General features: G+C 49.3%; 1 protein-coding gene across 1 annotated transcript in view; it reads left to right on the top strand.

Annotated features, from left to right (window-relative positions):
• The first annotated feature begins 13,818 nt into the window (after positions 1 to 13,818).
• Positions 13,819 to 17,248, top strand: part of LOC119953662 (AP-1 complex subunit mu-1) — a 159,587-nt gene continuing 156,157 nt past the window's right edge. The window contains exon 1 of the mRNA XM_038778150.1: positions 13,819 to 14,008. Within this exon, the coding sequence (XP_038634078.1) occupies positions 13,967 to 14,008 (42 nt within the window). The 5' untranslated portion in view covers positions 13,819 to 13,966. The remainder of the gene's footprint in view (positions 14,009 to 17,248) is intronic.

Raw genomic sequence — 17,248 nt, 5'->3', positions numbered from 1 at the left:
TCGCTTGGCTCTGGGTCTCCAGCCTCAGCTCCACACGGTCGATCCCCGCCCTCAGTGGGTCTACCACCTTCGCCCGGTCCTCCTGAGCCTCCCTCCTCTGCTGACTGAACTTTTCATTCAGAAAGTCCACCAACTGCTCCGTTGACCATTGGGCTGGTGGGGCTGACCCTCTCCCTTCCTCCTCTGTGTCGCACAAAGAGTTTTTTGCTATTGCAGCTCCTTTCTTTCTAGACCCACTTCTGATCCACAAATCCATCCACTGACCTCACCAGTGGAGTATAACTTTCCTTCACCACTTCTAAACCATTTTCCTACAAAGCATCTGCCTGGCAACCGAGGAAAAGGACCGAAAAAAACGCCTCGAGCGGGAGCTGCCAAATGTGCAACCACTCAGTCCATAGCCGCCACTGGAAGTTGGGAGCAACTTTTTCATGCAGAACTCCAAAGGACCCTGTTGGGGTTCGTCTCTGACCACAATATCCTCTGAGAGCACTGAGGAATTTGTGCCTATACCTGTTGCCAGGATGTCCGCATCCCCGCTGGCCCAGGCATTGGTCCCTGCTGGGAAGTATTTCTTGGCTAAAGGACGGCAGACAGATGGCCAAGGTACAGATGCATCAGGTGTGGTTTCCACTGGGGCGGGCTCCCTGCTCTGGAGGCGGCCCATGTGCTTTCACACAGACCGTTCTCTAGTCCTGACCGTGTATGACGCTGGTCCCATTTTCTCCATTTTTGTGGGCGATTCTCCGAGCCCCGCGCTGGGCCGGAGAATCGCCGCAATCACGCCACGATGCCCCGCGCCGGCACGCAATTCTCTGAGGTGCGGAGAATCGGCGCCATTTGCGCCGGCGCATTTGGCACAGCGGGGCCGCCGATTCTCTGGCCTGGCTGGGCCGAGCGGCCATGCGGATAGGCCATAGTCCCCCCGGCGACGTTCACCCCTGGTCGCTGCTGGCAGGAACTCTGTGCGAACGGTCGGGGGGAGCGGCCTGTGGGGGGGGAGGGGGGCTCCTTCACCGTTAGGGGCCTCCGATGAGGTCTGGCCTGCGATTGGGGCCCACCGATCGGCAGGCCAGCCTCTCCCCCCCGGGCCTTCTTTCCTGCGCACCCGGCCCCTGAACACCGACGCCATGTTGAGTCGAGACCGGTGCGCTAAAGAAGTCCCCCACACATGCCCACACATGCCCATTTGGCACCGAGAAAGGAGGCTGGAGCAGCGTGACCCGCTCCAGCGCCATGCTGGCCCCCTGTGGGGGACAGAATAGGTCATACCCGGGCCCGGTTCACGACCGCGCAAACACTCGGGCTCCATTTGGGAGAATCGCCCCCATAGTTCCTGGAATCCACAGGGCGCCGTCCTCAAAATTCCGAATGGGAACAGCATCGCCTGGTCGAAAACCTCTGTCACTTGTCCGGTGATCATGATCCCTCTCCTGGAAGTCCTGCTTCCTTTCCACATTCCTGCCAAGCCTCAGGGATGCTAGACTCAGGCGGGTCTGGAGGCGGTGACCTATCAGTTATTCTGCCGCGCTACCTCGGTTATCATGTGCGGCATTGTTTGATAATTGAACAAAAACCAATGCCAGCCTCATTTCGATGCAACGTAAGGTCTGTTTCTTCAGGCACTGTTTAAACGTCTGGACTGTCCGCTTAGACCATTAGAGGATGGGTGATATGGACGTGTTTCACCCCACTGTTGCGCATAAACATCTGGAATTCCTCGCTAGTAAATAGGGTACCACTGTCTGTTACAAGCACCTTTCGGATCCCATGGGTGCTGGAGGATTGGTGCAACTTCTCAATGGTGATCTGCGAGGTGATGGAAGACATTCGGTGCAAGGCCACCCACTTTGAGTGAGAGTCGATCAGGAGCAGAGACACTGACCCCATGAAGGACCCAGTGAAGATAGTGTGCAGATGCACCCAGGGGCAACCAGGCCACTCCCAAGGGTGCAGCGAGGCTGACGGAGGGAGATCCTGGTGTTCCTGGCAAGCCGCACATTGCTGTACCATTCGCTTGATGTTGTGATCGAGTCCTGGCCATGACACGTAACTCCTTGCAAGCAATTTTATTTTGGAAATATCTGCGAGTCCACAATGAAAGCCTTTCTTGTGACCCTCAGATGGGAACAGTACTGCTGGAGTCACTAGGTTGAAATCTCCAGGTGATACACTAGCTGATGGTCCCTCCCAAATCAGGGCACTGAGGCTGATTATACTGTCACGGTCTGGAGGTATTTTTATTTAAACAGCCCTGATCTCTCCTCTTACCACCCGTGCACTGTAAACTGAAAGATGTTTTGATTTTCCCCCTTTAGAATACAAGACCAGGAATGTACTTCTGAGGCTGTATAAGGCTCTGGTCAGACCCCATTTGGAGTATTGTGAGCAGTTTTGGGCCCCATATCTAAGGAAGGATGTGCTGGCCTTCGAAAGGGTCCAGAGGAGGTTCACAAGAATGATCGCTGGAATGAAGAACTTGTCTTATGAGGAACGTTTGAGGACTCTGGGTCTGTACTCGGAGTTTTGAAGGATGAGGGAGGATCTTATTGAAACTTAGAGATACTGTGAGGCCTGGATAGAGTGGACGTGAAGAGGATGTTTCCACTTGTAGGAAAAACTAGAACCAGAGGACACCATCTCAGACTAAAGGGTTGATCCTTTAAAACAGAGATGAGGAGGAATTTCTTTAGCCAGAGGGTGGTGAATCTGTGGAATTCTTTGCCGCAGAGGACTGTGGAGGCCAATTCACTGAGTGTCTTTAAGACAGAGATAGATAGGTTTTTGATTAATAAGGGGATCAGGGGTTATGGGGAGAAGGCAGGAGAATGGGGATGAGAAAATATCAGCCATGATTGAATGGCAGAGCAGACTCAATGGGCCGAGTTGGTCTAATTCTGCTCCTATGTCTTATGGTCTTTCTAAATAGTGGCATGTTTTCCCCAATCCCTCAATTTTGGAGTGATCCAATTTTGATGAACAATTCCACAGCAAAATCACAGGGTTAGTTTATTCTACACACACCCAAAATGCGGGCGTGGGGTGTTAATGTTTAGCCATCGGTACATTCATACAATAGAAGGGATACGGAAAGAGGTACAGGGCAAAGACCACAGAGAAGATAAGAATGATTGTTTCATGTGAGTCCAGAATCAATGTTCAATGGTGTATTTCTTTTAGAATCAGCAGACCGAAGACTGTTGGGTACATAGGGATGTAATGGTCTTGAGGGCACTAGTACAGAAGTTCCAGTTGTTGACCGGAGCCCTCGTTCCAGTCGATTGATAGACACAACACCTTTAACTTTGAATCAAATCACGTTTTTATTGAACACAATATAAAATCCCATTGCTACATGAAAGGTTTGATCATATATTGCAACGAAAACACATAAGTGATTCCACATCTCTTTGCTACCATGACAAGTTCACAAACATAGGTTAAATTGTTAATACTTATCTAACTTCTAGTAGTGGACTTGTGGAGGATGTCACCACCCCGCTGCACTGGTTGAACACAAGCGGGGATCAGACTCCATCTTCAAGTTGGAACCTTGAGGAGTCTTCCTTTTATGATATTGTTCCTCACGGTTTTGCTGATGAAATCATTTTGTCTCTCCTTCTTATACAGATCTAATTAGCACTGACCTCATGCTTCCAGTCATTTGCTCACAGGACAGCACTAATCAATCAAGGTAGTTTCTGGTCGCGAATGTTCAAAGAGTCATTACTACTCAGGGGTTGTATTTCTTCTCAGGAGCATGACATGCAGGAGTCTGCATTTAATCACTGCCTGTCCAAGGCATAGCTACAGCAAATTGTCCAATCAGCGCCTGTGCTTAGACCCTGATGGCACATCCTGTTCTCCACTGCAGACCCCCCACTGTTTATGTTGCTTATGCTGATGCATAGTTACCCTTTTTAACCATCAGGCTCTATTAGTGTCTTCACTGTGCTGGTGCCTTTACGAATACCCAGCATGCTGTAGTGTCTCTTTTAACTTGGCCATATTTCCCAGTCGGCTTCGGGCCAGGGCTACACAGTAGAAGTAGTGTATATGGGAGTCAGACAATTTTAAACCTGGACAGAGCTCTGGTTCTGCTGCTGCTTGGTTGATGGAAGATGGCAGCCTGAGCTTGGTTCTAGCAGCTAGCGTGGGGGCTGAGGGTGTGAGGGGATGGGGAAGGGTGCGGGGAGAGTTGTCATGTGACATCACTCCCACTTCTTCACCTTGGGTTGGACAAAGGATGGATATTCCTTTGTCTGGATGCTTGAGATGCTTACTGTTTCAACCATTAATATGTTCAAAAGAGGGTTTCAGGGTCATTTCTCCTCGCAGGCTGATCCTCCCCATTGACCAGGGCCTGATCTTAGGAATGTAAATGGCCTTTGTACAATTCTTTGGGGATTTGATCTCTGCAGTCACAGGGGGCATTTGCACTTTCTTTTTGAGATAGCGGGGCAGAAGCTGGTCGGAATGTCAGGAAGTTCTTTTTGTTTTGAGTCACATCCAGTCATGGCTTTAGTCATGTTAAAGCTTTGTCCTGTTTAAAAAAAAAAAAAATTTAGCGTGCCCAATCATTTTTCTTCCAATTAAGGGGCAATTTATTGTGGCTAATCCACCTAACCTGCATATCTTTTTTAAAAAATGTATCAAAACAGGTTACAGCGAATAAACACCCCGGGAAACATACTTCCCAACAATTAATTATACAATCTGTACAGATTTTTCCCCTTTTTCAACCCCCCACCCCCATGATGAACAGCCCCTCAAACATCCCCCACCTTTCCTCAAACCCCCCTGAAGAGCCCCTTAACTCATACTTTATCTTCTCTAATCGCAGGAAGTTGTACAGGTCACCCAACCAAGCCGCTACGCCCGGTGGCGATGCCGACCGCCACTCCAGTGAAATTCGCCGCCGTGCAACTAGAGAGGCGAAGGCCAAGCTAACCAACATTGAGGGCATTAAAAAATTTATTGGATAAGCATATGGATGATATGGGCATAGTGTAGGTTAGATGGCCTTTAGATTTTTTCCATGTCGGTGCAACATCGAGGGCCGAAGGGCCTGTACTGCGCTGTATCGTTCTATGTTCTATGTTCTATGTTCTAACCTGCACATCTTTGGGCTGTGCGGTGAAACCCACACAGACACGGGGAGAATGTGCAAATTCCACACAGAGAGCGACCCGGGGCAGGGATTGAACCCGGGTCCTCAGCGCCACAGGCAGCAGTGCTAACCACTGCACAACCTTTTGTCCAGTTTTTAAAATATATATATATAAATTAACCAAGAGGATATATATTTATACACTATATAAATATAGAGTGAGGTCTTGGCTCCAGGATAATAGCTCAACTGTTGCCTGGTCATCTCGGAGGAACTTTAAACGTTCCACTTATGTGGCTCAGCGCAGTTTCATACCAAGCCAACATGTGATCCTGCCTTGAAGTGCAGGAAGCTCTGCTAATAATGCCAGATGACAATTAACATAATATGTGTTTGGCTTCTCAGACCAGAAGGCTGCCATGTGATTAGAATGAAGTCTGACTTTTCCTGCAAGCATTTGCGTTTGCAAACTTGCAGAAGTTGTTGATTAGATTTGGATTGCACCTGATGGAATTGTTACCATTGGAAATTTGCCCTGAGGTCAAGATGACCGTAGCAGACAACATGCTGTTTGGCTCAGAGGTTTCTTTGAAGTGACTGAACCTGCACAATCTGATCCATGTACAGTTGCTCCCAGGTTACAGTTGTGACTTTAGATTGATGGCTGTAAATTCCACAAGTATACTTTGCTGTCCTGTGCTGTCAGGCGCTGAGCTTAGTCCACTCATGCCAAGAACTAATGGAGATGGGGGACACTTATTTATGATTTTACATCTACATTACAGCGTAGAATTGTTCCCTACGAAGGAGTAGAAGATGTGTGTGAACGTTGCGGGGTGGGGCCCCGCTAATCACGTTCATATGTTTCCTTCCTGTCCAAAGCTAAAGGATTACTGGAAGGAGGTTTTTAGGGTCATTTCTAAAGTGGTGCACGTGAAACTGGACCCAGGCCCCCGGGAGGCCATATTCAGGGTGTCGGACCAGCCAGGGTTGGAAACGGGTGCGGAAGCAGATGTTGTAGCCTTCGCCTCGTTGATCGCCCGAAGGCAGATCCTGATGGATTGGAGAGCAACCTCTCTACCCTGTGCCCTGGCGTGGCAGGGGGGATCTGTTGGAATTCTTGACTCTTGAGAAGGTTAAGTTTGAACTGAGGGGAAGGATGGAGGGGTTCTACTATTCATGGGCATTATTCATTTTGCACTTTCAAGAACTGGATAACATCGAACATTAGTTGGGGCGGGTGGGTGGGTTGGGGGGAGGGGGGATGTGTGCGTTAATGGTGACTATGGGTGTTAAGTAATGGGTTAAGAGACATTGCAATTAGTTGTCTCATTTATGTTAAGTGTTCAATGATTGTCTCATTTATGTTAAGTGTTCAATGATTGACACTGATATGTAAAGGGGCTTCAGGTGGACTCTGGAGCTTGTGATGATCTGTAGAGTTCTGTGCAGAGTGAGTTTGAACCATTAAAGGTGTGTTGGTGAAAAAGGAGCTGAACTCTTGCCTCTTCATACCACAGCATCTAGTACATGTTAACAATGGGTCCCTAATTCCTTTTTGTCATTTGTTTGTGTGAACATGCGGGCTAATGTTTGGGGTTTGGTGAGAGGATGGGATTGTTGTTATGGATATGGGGATTGACATATTTGTTACTTATTATTGTTTCTTGTTGGTGGGTGTAAATTTGGAAGAAAATGTGAAAAAGGAGGAGACTAAAAAAATATTTTAAAAAATGAAATGTTCCCTGTGACTCAACAGGTCTCTGCTGATACTTATACCCTGCATGAGTCTCCCCCTCCCCCCCCCCCCCCCCCCCCCCCCCCCCCCCCCCCCCCACCTGCCTTACTTCATCTCACCTTACTAGAAAAGCCTTTTATTCCTTTTGACCCTCATTCACTTCTCCAGCCTCCTGTTAAATGCCATTTGTCTCATCTGCACATATATGGTAGGGAAATTCCATATTCTAACCATTCTAGGTAAAGATGTTTCTTTGAAAATCACCAATGGATTTATCCGTAACAATCTATTTACAGCCCTATAATTTTGTTTGTCACAGTTTTCTATCTGCAGCCTTCATATTGTTAACTAAACTCCCAGAATCATTGCGGAAACACACACCAAGAAATAGAGATTTGCGTACAGCCTTTCGCATCCTGTCCCAAAATGCTGCATTGCATTTCGAATTTACTCATTTTGAACGTCAACAGTCCTGGATTTTTAAAAAGTGTTATTCTTTCATGGAATGTGGAAGTTGCCGGACAAAACCAGCATTTGTTGCCCATCCTCAGTTGCCCATGAACTGAGTGGTTTGCTGGGCCATTTCAGAGGGCAGTGAAGAGTCAACACATTCTGTGGGTCCAGGGGGGGGTCACATGACCAGGTAAGGATGGCATATTTCCTTCCCTAAAGGACATTAGTGAACCAAATGGGTTTTTACAACAATTGATGATGGTTTCATGGTCATCATCAGACTTTTAATTCCAGAATTTTATTGAATTCAAATTTGATCACCTGCCATAATGGGATTCAAACCCAGGTTGCTTCAGTTTGCAGCATCTGCAGTATTTTGCTTATTTTAGTGTTCAATTCGCTGCCATTTCTCTAAGAGGAATGTCTACCTTGAATAAGCAACGCTCTTCTCTCCAATGGCATTTCCATTTCTCTCTTTTACCATGTCCACCATCATTGTTTTTCATTTCCCTTTTGGTGTTTGACAAGGTGTTTCCCAAAACTCAATTTCACAGCCACATTTCATTCCTCAGTGACTGTCTCTGTCTCCGAAACACCATGTGGATTCCAACTGAAGTACCATTCCTCATATTTTGAAACCACCCAGGATTATAGGCATCTCCAGGTCATGCACCTTCCCTCGGACTGTTGTTTCTGTCGTATTCTGAGATCCACACTCAGTGCCATGTGCCGCCATATCTACACACCCCACCACTCTCTGCAGCAACACAGACTCACCCTCTCTGAAAGCTGTCCTTCTCTCCAGTTTTAGGACACCCTGGGCTAGTGCGCTGTCAATTTCAGCCCCACATGTCCCAGAGTCACAACACAAGTAAGTTAACCAATAATTCTTATAATATACCCAAAGTCTTTGGCCCTTGGCTGCCCAATAATTAAAGTCACCAGGTGTGTATGTTTAAATACAGTTACTCTTTATTTATAACAAGGACTATCATGAAGTATGCAGTAAAAACAACTGGTTAACAAGCTAATCCCTACTACCCACTTTAACTGTCCCACCCTCTACCCACACACGCAAGGCAAACACAGAGAGGTGGAAAAGGGGGAAAGACAACGCAAGTGAAAAAGAGTATTTGCTTCAGATTGTGGTTCCTAGCATGCTTTCTTCACAGTAAGCTTGCATATATATCAGTCTTTATGTTGCAACCTGAACTGGTTTACCTGCAAGTTTTAAAAACACCGTATTCAAACCTTTACTGGAGAGGCAGATACTTTGTTTCCTCAAACCTTTCAGTTTGTGGTTTGCCTTCAGGCCCTGTACCTTCAGAAATCCAACACCCACAGGCTTATTGGAGAGAGAGTCAGCTGGTTCCTTCTGGAGAGAGCTGCAGCCCTCACAGCAAGCGTTTTGGAGAAGGTTTAGTTGGATCTTTTTTGGAGAGGCTTAACATTAGCTTTTTGAAGATAACTTAGCTGGATCTTTTAACTCCGGGCTGCCAGAATCAAAACTGAAACCAAACTCAACCCTTGGAGCTCTGTAAAACCTTCACATGGGATCAGATCCAACCACCACCTGTTATCGGGCAGAGCACAGCCTTTTGGGCCAATTCATTGGCCACCAGCCAAATCAATCAAACCAAAACTCAGTCAATCTCTGTCATTGGTGCCAGTCAGTCTATGGTCTCCTGATCAAACCAGCACAGGCTTCTGCTTGAATTAGAGGTGCAGGTCATTGCATCCAATCCAATCCTTCTGCTTGAATTAAAGTGGCAGGCTGCCTGAAAGACACATGTCCATAAATCATCCATGGATCAAAAATGTAATGGCAAAAATGAAAGAAAGGGGAAATAAGGGAATAAACAGTAAGGACCCTTACACCAGATCCATTTTATTCTTTGTCTCATCCAACGCCTCAACAAGAAGCTTTTCCTCTTTTTTTCAGGTGTTAAGGAACACAAGCTCCAGCAATATGCTGACACCAATGTCCATCTGGGACCCTCCACATTTTCCCGTCCATCTGACCCCACTCCTTCTTCCAATCCCATCCTTTGCTGTGTATTCACTATACCCTCCGACCTGCCCCTCTCCAATGCGGAACGTTCTGTACTCATAACGGATTCAGTTTCATCCCCTCATACCCTGACCTTGATGATCTTCTGGCTCAGAACGATGCTGAACTCTTCTTCAATCGCTTTTGTCTCTGTGCTCACTTCTTTTGCCAGGACTCCCCCCCCCCCCCCCCATCCCTCCCCGGACAATGGATCCTTTCAACCCCCCCTACCTGGACCCCTCCCTCTGGCCTCCTTCCTACTCTTTATCTTTTCATTGAGAACTGTTGCCGCAACCTCAACCATCTTGATTTCTCTGCTCCTCTCACTCACACCATAGAATTTACAATGCAGATGGAGGCCATTCGGCCCATCGGGTCTGCACCGGCCCTTGGAAAGAGCACCCTACTCAAGCCCACGCCTCCACCCCATCCCCGTAATCCAATCTAACCTTTCAGACACTAAGGGACAATTGCTGATGGCCAATTCACCTAACCTGCACATCTCTGGACTGTGAGAGGAAACCGGAGCACCCGGTGGAAACCCACGCAGACACGGGGAGAAAGTGGAAACTCCACACAGACAGTCGCCCGAGACTGGAATTGAACCCGGGTCCCTGGAGCTGTGAGGCAGCAGTGCCAACCATTGTGCCACCTTGCCTCCCCAACCTGTCTCCCTCTGAAGTTACTGCATTCCATTCTCTTAAGTCCAGCCTTGACCCTGTAATCAAACCTGCCACAAGGATGGTGCAGTTGTGTGGCGTATTGATATCTGATGCAGAGGCTGAGCACCAACTCTCAGATACTTCCTCCTAACTCCCCTTGGACCATGACCCCACCACCAAACATCAAGCCATTGTTTCCAGGATGGTCACTGATCTCATTATCTTTGGAAATCTTCCTTCCGTAGCCTCCAACCACATAATCCCCTAACTCCGTACAGCCCACAGACCCATTATATAAGCCTGTTTGTGCCGCACTGAACTAATTTCATCCTATCGCAACTCTATTTTCACTCCCTTTGTCCAGTCCTTTCGCACATACATTTGTGATTCCTCTGATACCTTAGATAACATCAAAAATTCCAGTTTCCTGGCATAACTGCTTTCTCTTCATAATGGACGTCCAATCCCTCTTTACCTCCACCCGCCACCAAGATGGTCTGAGGGCTCTCCACTTCTTCCTTGAACACAAGCCAAACAATCCCTGTCCACCACCATACTCCTCCCTCTGGCTGAACATGTTGTCACTAAATAATTTCTCCTTTAACTTGTTTCACTTCCTGCCAATAAAAAGTGGAGCATCGGTTGTCGCTGTACGCAGATGATTTACTGTTGTACATCGCGGATCCGGTGGGGGGGATGCCAGAGGTGTTGAAGATACTTGGGGAGTTTGGGGACTTTTCGGGCTATAAGCTCAATGTGGGGAAAAGTGAGCTGTTTGTGCTGTACCTGTGGGACCAGGAGAGGGAGATAGGAGAGCTTCTGTTGAAGAGGGCAGAGAGGAGCTTTAGATATCTTGGGGTACAGATAGCTAGGAGCTGGGGGCCCCTGCACCAGCTAAACTTTTCGAGGCTGGTGAAACAGATGGAGGAGGAGTTCATGAGGTGGGGCGCGCTGCCAATCTCTTTGGCGGGCAGGGCCCAGTCAGTTAAGATGACGGTGCTCCCGAGGTTTTTGTTTCTTTTCCAGTGCCTCCCCATATTGATTCCGAAGGCTTTTTTTAAGAGGGTTAATAAGAGTATTCTGGGGTTCGTGTGGGCGCGGAAGACCCCGAGAGTCAGGAGGGTATTCCTGGAGCGAAGAAGGGAGGTAGGCGGTTTGGGGTTGCCCAACCTGTGTGGGTTTTACTGGGCTGCGAATGTGGCAATGATTCGCAGGTGGGTGATGGAGGGGGAGGATGCCGCATGGAAGAGGTTGGAGGTGGTGTCCTGTGTGGGTACGAGTTTGGAGGCATTGGTGACGGACCCGCTTCCACTCCCCCCGGCAAGATATTCCACGAGTCCGGTAGTGGTGGCGTCCCTCAAAATGTGGGGGCAGTGGAGGCGGCACAGGGGGGAAGTGAAGGCCTCAGTGTGGGCCCCGACACGGGGCAATCACCGGTTTGCACCAGGGAGAATAGATGGTGGGTTTTTGAGTTGGCATAGGGCCTTTGCGTCTCTAGTAGCCCGACGTAGGATTCTCTTACAGTGGAGGGACGCGAAGCCCCCGAGCCCGGGGGCCTGGATCAATGACATGGCCGGGTTCATCAGGCTGGAGAAGGTCAAGTTTGCCCTGAGGGGGTCGGTACAAGGGTTCTTCCGGCGGTGGCAGTCTTTTCTCGATTTCCTGGCGGTGGGTTAGAGGGTGGTCAGTCTCAGCAGCAACCCCGGGGCGGGGGGGGGGTTCGGGGTTTGTTAAGGGGGTTTGTTTTTGCGACGGTGTGTTTGCTATTTTCTTCATTTTTGTATTGTTATAAGTTATTAATTTATTGCTTTGTATTGGGGGGGGGGGGGATTTCTCTTTCTGTTTAGTTTTACACCTTGTTTACTTTAACTGTTGGGAGAAAATTTGTTGTTGAAAAATTTGAATAAAAATTATTTTAAAAAATAAATAAAAATAAAAATAAAAGTTGTGCCGATGGAAATCCACACGGCCGCAGTTTTGCCTGTATTTTTGTGGGCTCTGTGAAACACTTTGTTGCAGTCCTATTCAGGCCCCCTCCTGCAACTCTCTTCCCTTGCATCAATGACTGTATTGGTGCCGCTTCATGCTCTTGTCTAGACCTGGAAAATGCTAGCGATTTTATTTTCAATTTCCACCCCTTTCTTACCTTCACATGGTCCATCTCCGACACTTCACTTCCCTACCTTGACCTGTCTCCATTTCCAGTGACAGACAGACCATCAATATTCATTACAAAGCTACCAACCTCCACTACCTTAACTACAGCTACTCTGGGCAGTGGGCAACACGGTAGCACAAGTGGATAGCACTGTGGCTTCACAGCGCCAGGGTCCCAGGTTTGGTTCCCCCTTGGGTCACTGTCTGTGCGGAGTCAGCACGCTCACCCCGTGTCTGTGTGGGTGTGATGAACGGTATTTACCTTTAATACCTTGCTCCTTTAAGAGGCTTGGAACCCTGGGGGACTCCGCCTCTGGCTACGCCCCCAGGAAACAGTATATAGGATAAGGCTCCATGTGGCAAGCACACTTCTCTCGAATGCTGTCCTGTTCTCTGTATATTAAAGCCTTTGATTACCGACCTCGCTCTAGCGTCGTAATTGAGAGTGCCTCAGTGGGTTTCCTCCGGTGCTCCGATTTCCCCCTATAGTCCAAAGATGTGCAGATTAGGTGTATTGGCTATGATAAATTGCCCTTAGTGACCAAAAAGGTTATGAAGGGTTATTGGGTTACGGGGATAGGGTGGAGGTGAGGGCTTAAGTGGGTCGGTGCTGACTCAATGGGCCAAATGGCCTCCTTCTGCACTCTATGTTCTATGTACTCACACTACGTCACCTGTAAGGACTCCATCACATTCTCCCAGTTTCTCCAGCTCTGTTACAACTGTTTTGATGATGCCACCTTTGAAAACAGCATGTCTGCCTTTTTCCTTAACCAAGGTTCCTCCCCCACCCCATTGAGGTTGACAGGGATTTCAACTGGGTTCAACCAGTTGCCTTTGCCCTCACCCCTTCCCCTCCCTCCCAGAATCACATAGGGTACATCTTATTCTCATTTTTCACACCATCAGCCTCCACATTCAAAGAATCAATCTCCCCCATTTCCGGCAACTCCAACATGCTGCCACCACTAAACACATCTTCCCCATACCACCCCTGTGAGCATACCACAGGGACCATTCTCTCCGGGATTCCCTGGTCCACTCTTCCACCATGTACAACTCCCCATCCCCCTTTGCACGGAACCTTCCCTTGCAATCTCAGAAGGTGTAACACCTGTCTCGTTACCACCTCCCTCCTCACCATTCAAGGCCCCAGTCTTTTCAGGTGAAGCAGCATTTCACTTGCACCCACTTCAATTTGATCTATTGTATTTGCTGCTCCCAATAAGTCCTTGTCTTCTCTACACTGGGGAGGCTAAACACAGACTGGACGACCGCTTTGCGGAATACCTTTGTTCAGTCAGCAGGATGCTGTCTGGATGGCTGAATATTTCCAGCATTTTCTGTTTTTATTTCAGATTTCCAGCATCGGCAGTATTTTGCTCCTGAAACCAAAGAGAAAATGCTGGAAAATCTCAGCAGGTCTGGCAGCACCTGTAGGGAGATAAAAGAGCTAACGTTTCGAGTCCAGGTGACCCTTTACCAAAGTATTTTGCTCCTTCTGGGAGGGCATTTGAATAAGGAAAATTAGATCGGTCCAGGGTGGGTGGCCTGTTCCTTTAAGACTCAGGTCCCCGTCACGTGACATAGGCTCCCAGCTCCACTCTGGCTCATGGGACAACAGCCTATCAGTGCGCCTGGTGTTGTCGGGTGCCCGGAAGTGACGCTACTGTTATGGTGACGCTGCGTGCCGGATAGCGGGTTTCCTTTGCTGTTCCTGTTCCCGTTCCCCGTGGTCCGAGTGTAGGTTGGGCCTGGGATTGAGACAGCGGCAGCCCGGGGGGGAAGGCGGGAAGATGTCGGCCTCGGCAGTCTATGTGCTGGACCTGAAGGGGAAGGTGAGGAGCATGCGCGGTTTGGGGAGCAGCAGCAACTACCTCCCCCCTGTGGGCGGGGGCAGCAATTGCCCCCCCCCCTGTGGTGCCGGGGGGCGGGGGGGGGGGGGGGGCAGCAGCAATTACCTTCCTGTGGTACAGGGGCAGCAATTACCTTCCTGTGGTACAGGGGCAGCAATTACCCTCCTGTGGTACAGGGGCAGCAATTACCCTCCTGTGGTACAGGGGCAGCAATTACCCTCCTGTGGTACAGGGGCAGCAATTACCCTCCTGTGGTACAGGGGCAGCAATTACCCTCCTGTGGTACGGGGGCAGCAATTACCCTCCTGTGGTACAGGGGCAGCAATTACCCTCCTGTGGTACAGGGGCAGCAATTACCCTCCTGTGGTACAGGGGCAGCAATTACCCTCCTGTGGTACAGGGGCAGCAATTACCTTCCTGTGGTACAGGGGCAGCAATTGCCCCCCTGTGGTGCGGGGGCAGCAATTGCCCCCCTGTGGTGCGGGGGCAGCAATTACCCTCCTGTGGTGCGGGGGCAGCCAATTACCCCCCTGTGGTGCGGGGGCAGCAATTGCCCCCCTGTGGTGCGGGGGCAGCAATTGCCCCCCTGTGGTGCGGGGGCAGCAATTGCCCCCCTGTGGTGCGGGGGCAGCAATTGCCCCCCTGTGGTGCGGGGGCAGCAATTGCCCCCCTGTGGTGCGGGGGCAGCAATTGCCCCCCTGTGGTGCGGGGGCAGCCAATTACCCCCCTGTGGTGCGGGGGCAGCCAATTACCCCCCTGTGGTGCGGGGGCAGCAATTACCCCCCTGTGGTGCGGGGGCAGCAATTGCCCCCCTGTGGTGCGGGGGCAGCCAATTACCCCCCTGTGGTGTGGGGGCAGCAATTGCCCCCCTGTGGTGCGGGGGCAGCAATTGCCTCCCTGTGGTGTGGGGGCAGCAATTGCCCCCCTGTGGTGCGGGGGCAGCCAATTACCCCCCTGTGGTGCGGGGGCAGCAATTGCCTCCCTGTGGTGCGGGGGCAGCAATGACCCCCCTGTGGTGCGGGGGCAGCAATTACCCTCCTGTGGTGTGGGGGCAGCAATTGCCCCCCCCCCCCCCCCCCCCGGAAGGTGGGTGGGGGCGGGGCAGCAATTACTCCTCCCCCAGGTGGGGGAGAGAGGCAACTCCGAGGTTGTGAAAGGTTGCCCACCTCAACTGGACAGGCGGTTTTCCAGTGTCCATACTGTGGGGCACACATGCAGCAGCTGTTTGCATAATTCATTTCCAAGGTTGATCAGACATCCTGGTTATAAAAAAAACCTTGTTGATTCTTAAGCCAAATATCTCCATGGAAAATAGTTGGACCAAGATCTCCACAGGAATGGGATTGCAGGCTGTAAGTACAGGTAGAGACGGTCAGTGTCAAGCATGCACTGTTGGGTAAGATTTTAAACCGATGCCCTCAGAATCTCTCACGCAGTGCAGAAGTGGCCTTTTGACACATAGAATTTGCAGCGCCGAAGGAGGCCATTCGGCCCATCGAGTCTGCACCAGCCCTTGGAAAGAGCATCCTACTTAAGCCCACGTCTCCACCCTATCCCAGTAACCCCACTAAACCATTTTGGACACTTAAGGGCAATTTATCATGGCCAATCCACCTAACCTGCACATCTTTGGACTGTGGGAGGAAACCGGAGCACCCGGGGGAAACCCATGCAGACATGTACAGAGAGTGACCCAAGCGGGGAATCGAACCTGGGACCCTGGAGCTATGAAGCAACTGTGCTAACACCATTGTGCTACCGTGCTGACCCATTGAATTTGCACCAGCATGTGAAAGGTTGAGTGCTCTGCACCGAAGCCTCTCAGGTGGTTGAAGATCTTGTGGTGCTGTCCTGAATAGGCGCAGGGGAGTTCTCAATCGATGTTACAAAAACAAATGATCTGGCTTTTGTTACATTGCTATTTGCGTGATAGTGCTGTGCTTAAATTGGTCGCTGTGTTCCCAACATCACAACACGATGACATAATGATATAATAATCTTTTATTGTCACAAGTATGAAGTTACTGTGAAAAGCACGAGTCGCCACATTCCGACGCCTGTTCGGGTAAGTTGGTACAGGAATTGAACTCCCTGCTGACCTTGTTCAGCATTACAAACTAGCTGTCTAGCCGACTGAGCTAAACCGGCCCTTGCATGTCACTACATTCTGTGCTACCACTGCGCCACTGTGCTGTCCAAAAGGCATACAAAGTTAATGAATGACCGTACAATTGTTCTCACTGCTTTTGTAGGGAAATAAAACAGGCAGTTTGTGCACTGAGATGAATTGTGAACTAGTTTGGGACAGGGCTGATTGATGAGATGTGAAAGGTTGCTGTAAATTCCCTGCTGTTCTCCAAATGCTGCTTTTGGACCAGGCAGTGTCTTGATTGGAGTCATTCACATCTATAATCTTACCTCAGAGCTGGACCTTTTCTGTCTCCTGCTGGCAAATTGGAACCTGGTTTCAAATCTAATTTCGTCTGGCCAACAAGGAGGCACTACTTAGACACCTCTAGCAATGTTGTGCTCCCTCACTATTATACTGAGCAAACTGGTGGCATCACGCCCACTAAGGCCTCAGATTTAATTTAAAGGTTTTGTCTCCTTTTTCCTGGAGTTCACCAGGGAAAATAATTTCTCTCTATCTACCTTCTCTTTTAAGCATCTTTACCACGTTAATTAGATAACCCTGGAATTACCAATAAACAAAGGGTTGCCAATCTTGTCTATGCAGCTGGTCCTTGTAAGTAAACCTTGTTTAGCACAATGGGCTACATAGCTGGCTTGTAATGCAGGACAAGGCAGCAGCGCGGGTTTAATTCCTGTACCGGCCTCCTCGAACAGGCTAAATGTGGTGACGAGGGGCTTTTCAGAGTAACTTAATTGAAGCCTACTTGTGACAATTGGCCAAGGTATAATTCTGGTGAATGTGCACTGGTCTCTCCCTCTGCACACCCAAGGGCACTATGAATGTGTGGTGGAGACAGGTTCATGTAATGGCCTTCAAAAGGGAATCGAATAATTTAAAAAAATGTCTCTTATTCCAAACGTGTGTTTAAAAACAAAAGATAACATAAACGACACATTCCACAACCTCGCAGTCCTCAGTTTGTACAATTTTTCCCCTTTTACCCGTACCCTCCCCGCCCCGACAACAAGCAGTTTCTCAAACATTGTTGTGAAACAACCTCACCGTGTCTCGAAGCCCTCTGCCGATCT

This window comes from Scyliorhinus canicula, chromosome 18, assembly GCF_902713615.1.
Source record: "Scyliorhinus canicula chromosome 18, sScyCan1.1, whole genome shotgun sequence".
NCBI lineage: Eukaryota > Metazoa > Chordata > Chondrichthyes > Carcharhiniformes > Scyliorhinidae > Scyliorhinus > Scyliorhinus canicula.
The sequence above is the reverse complement of the archived record's forward strand: the minus strand, read 5'-3'. Positions and strand labels throughout refer to the sequence as shown.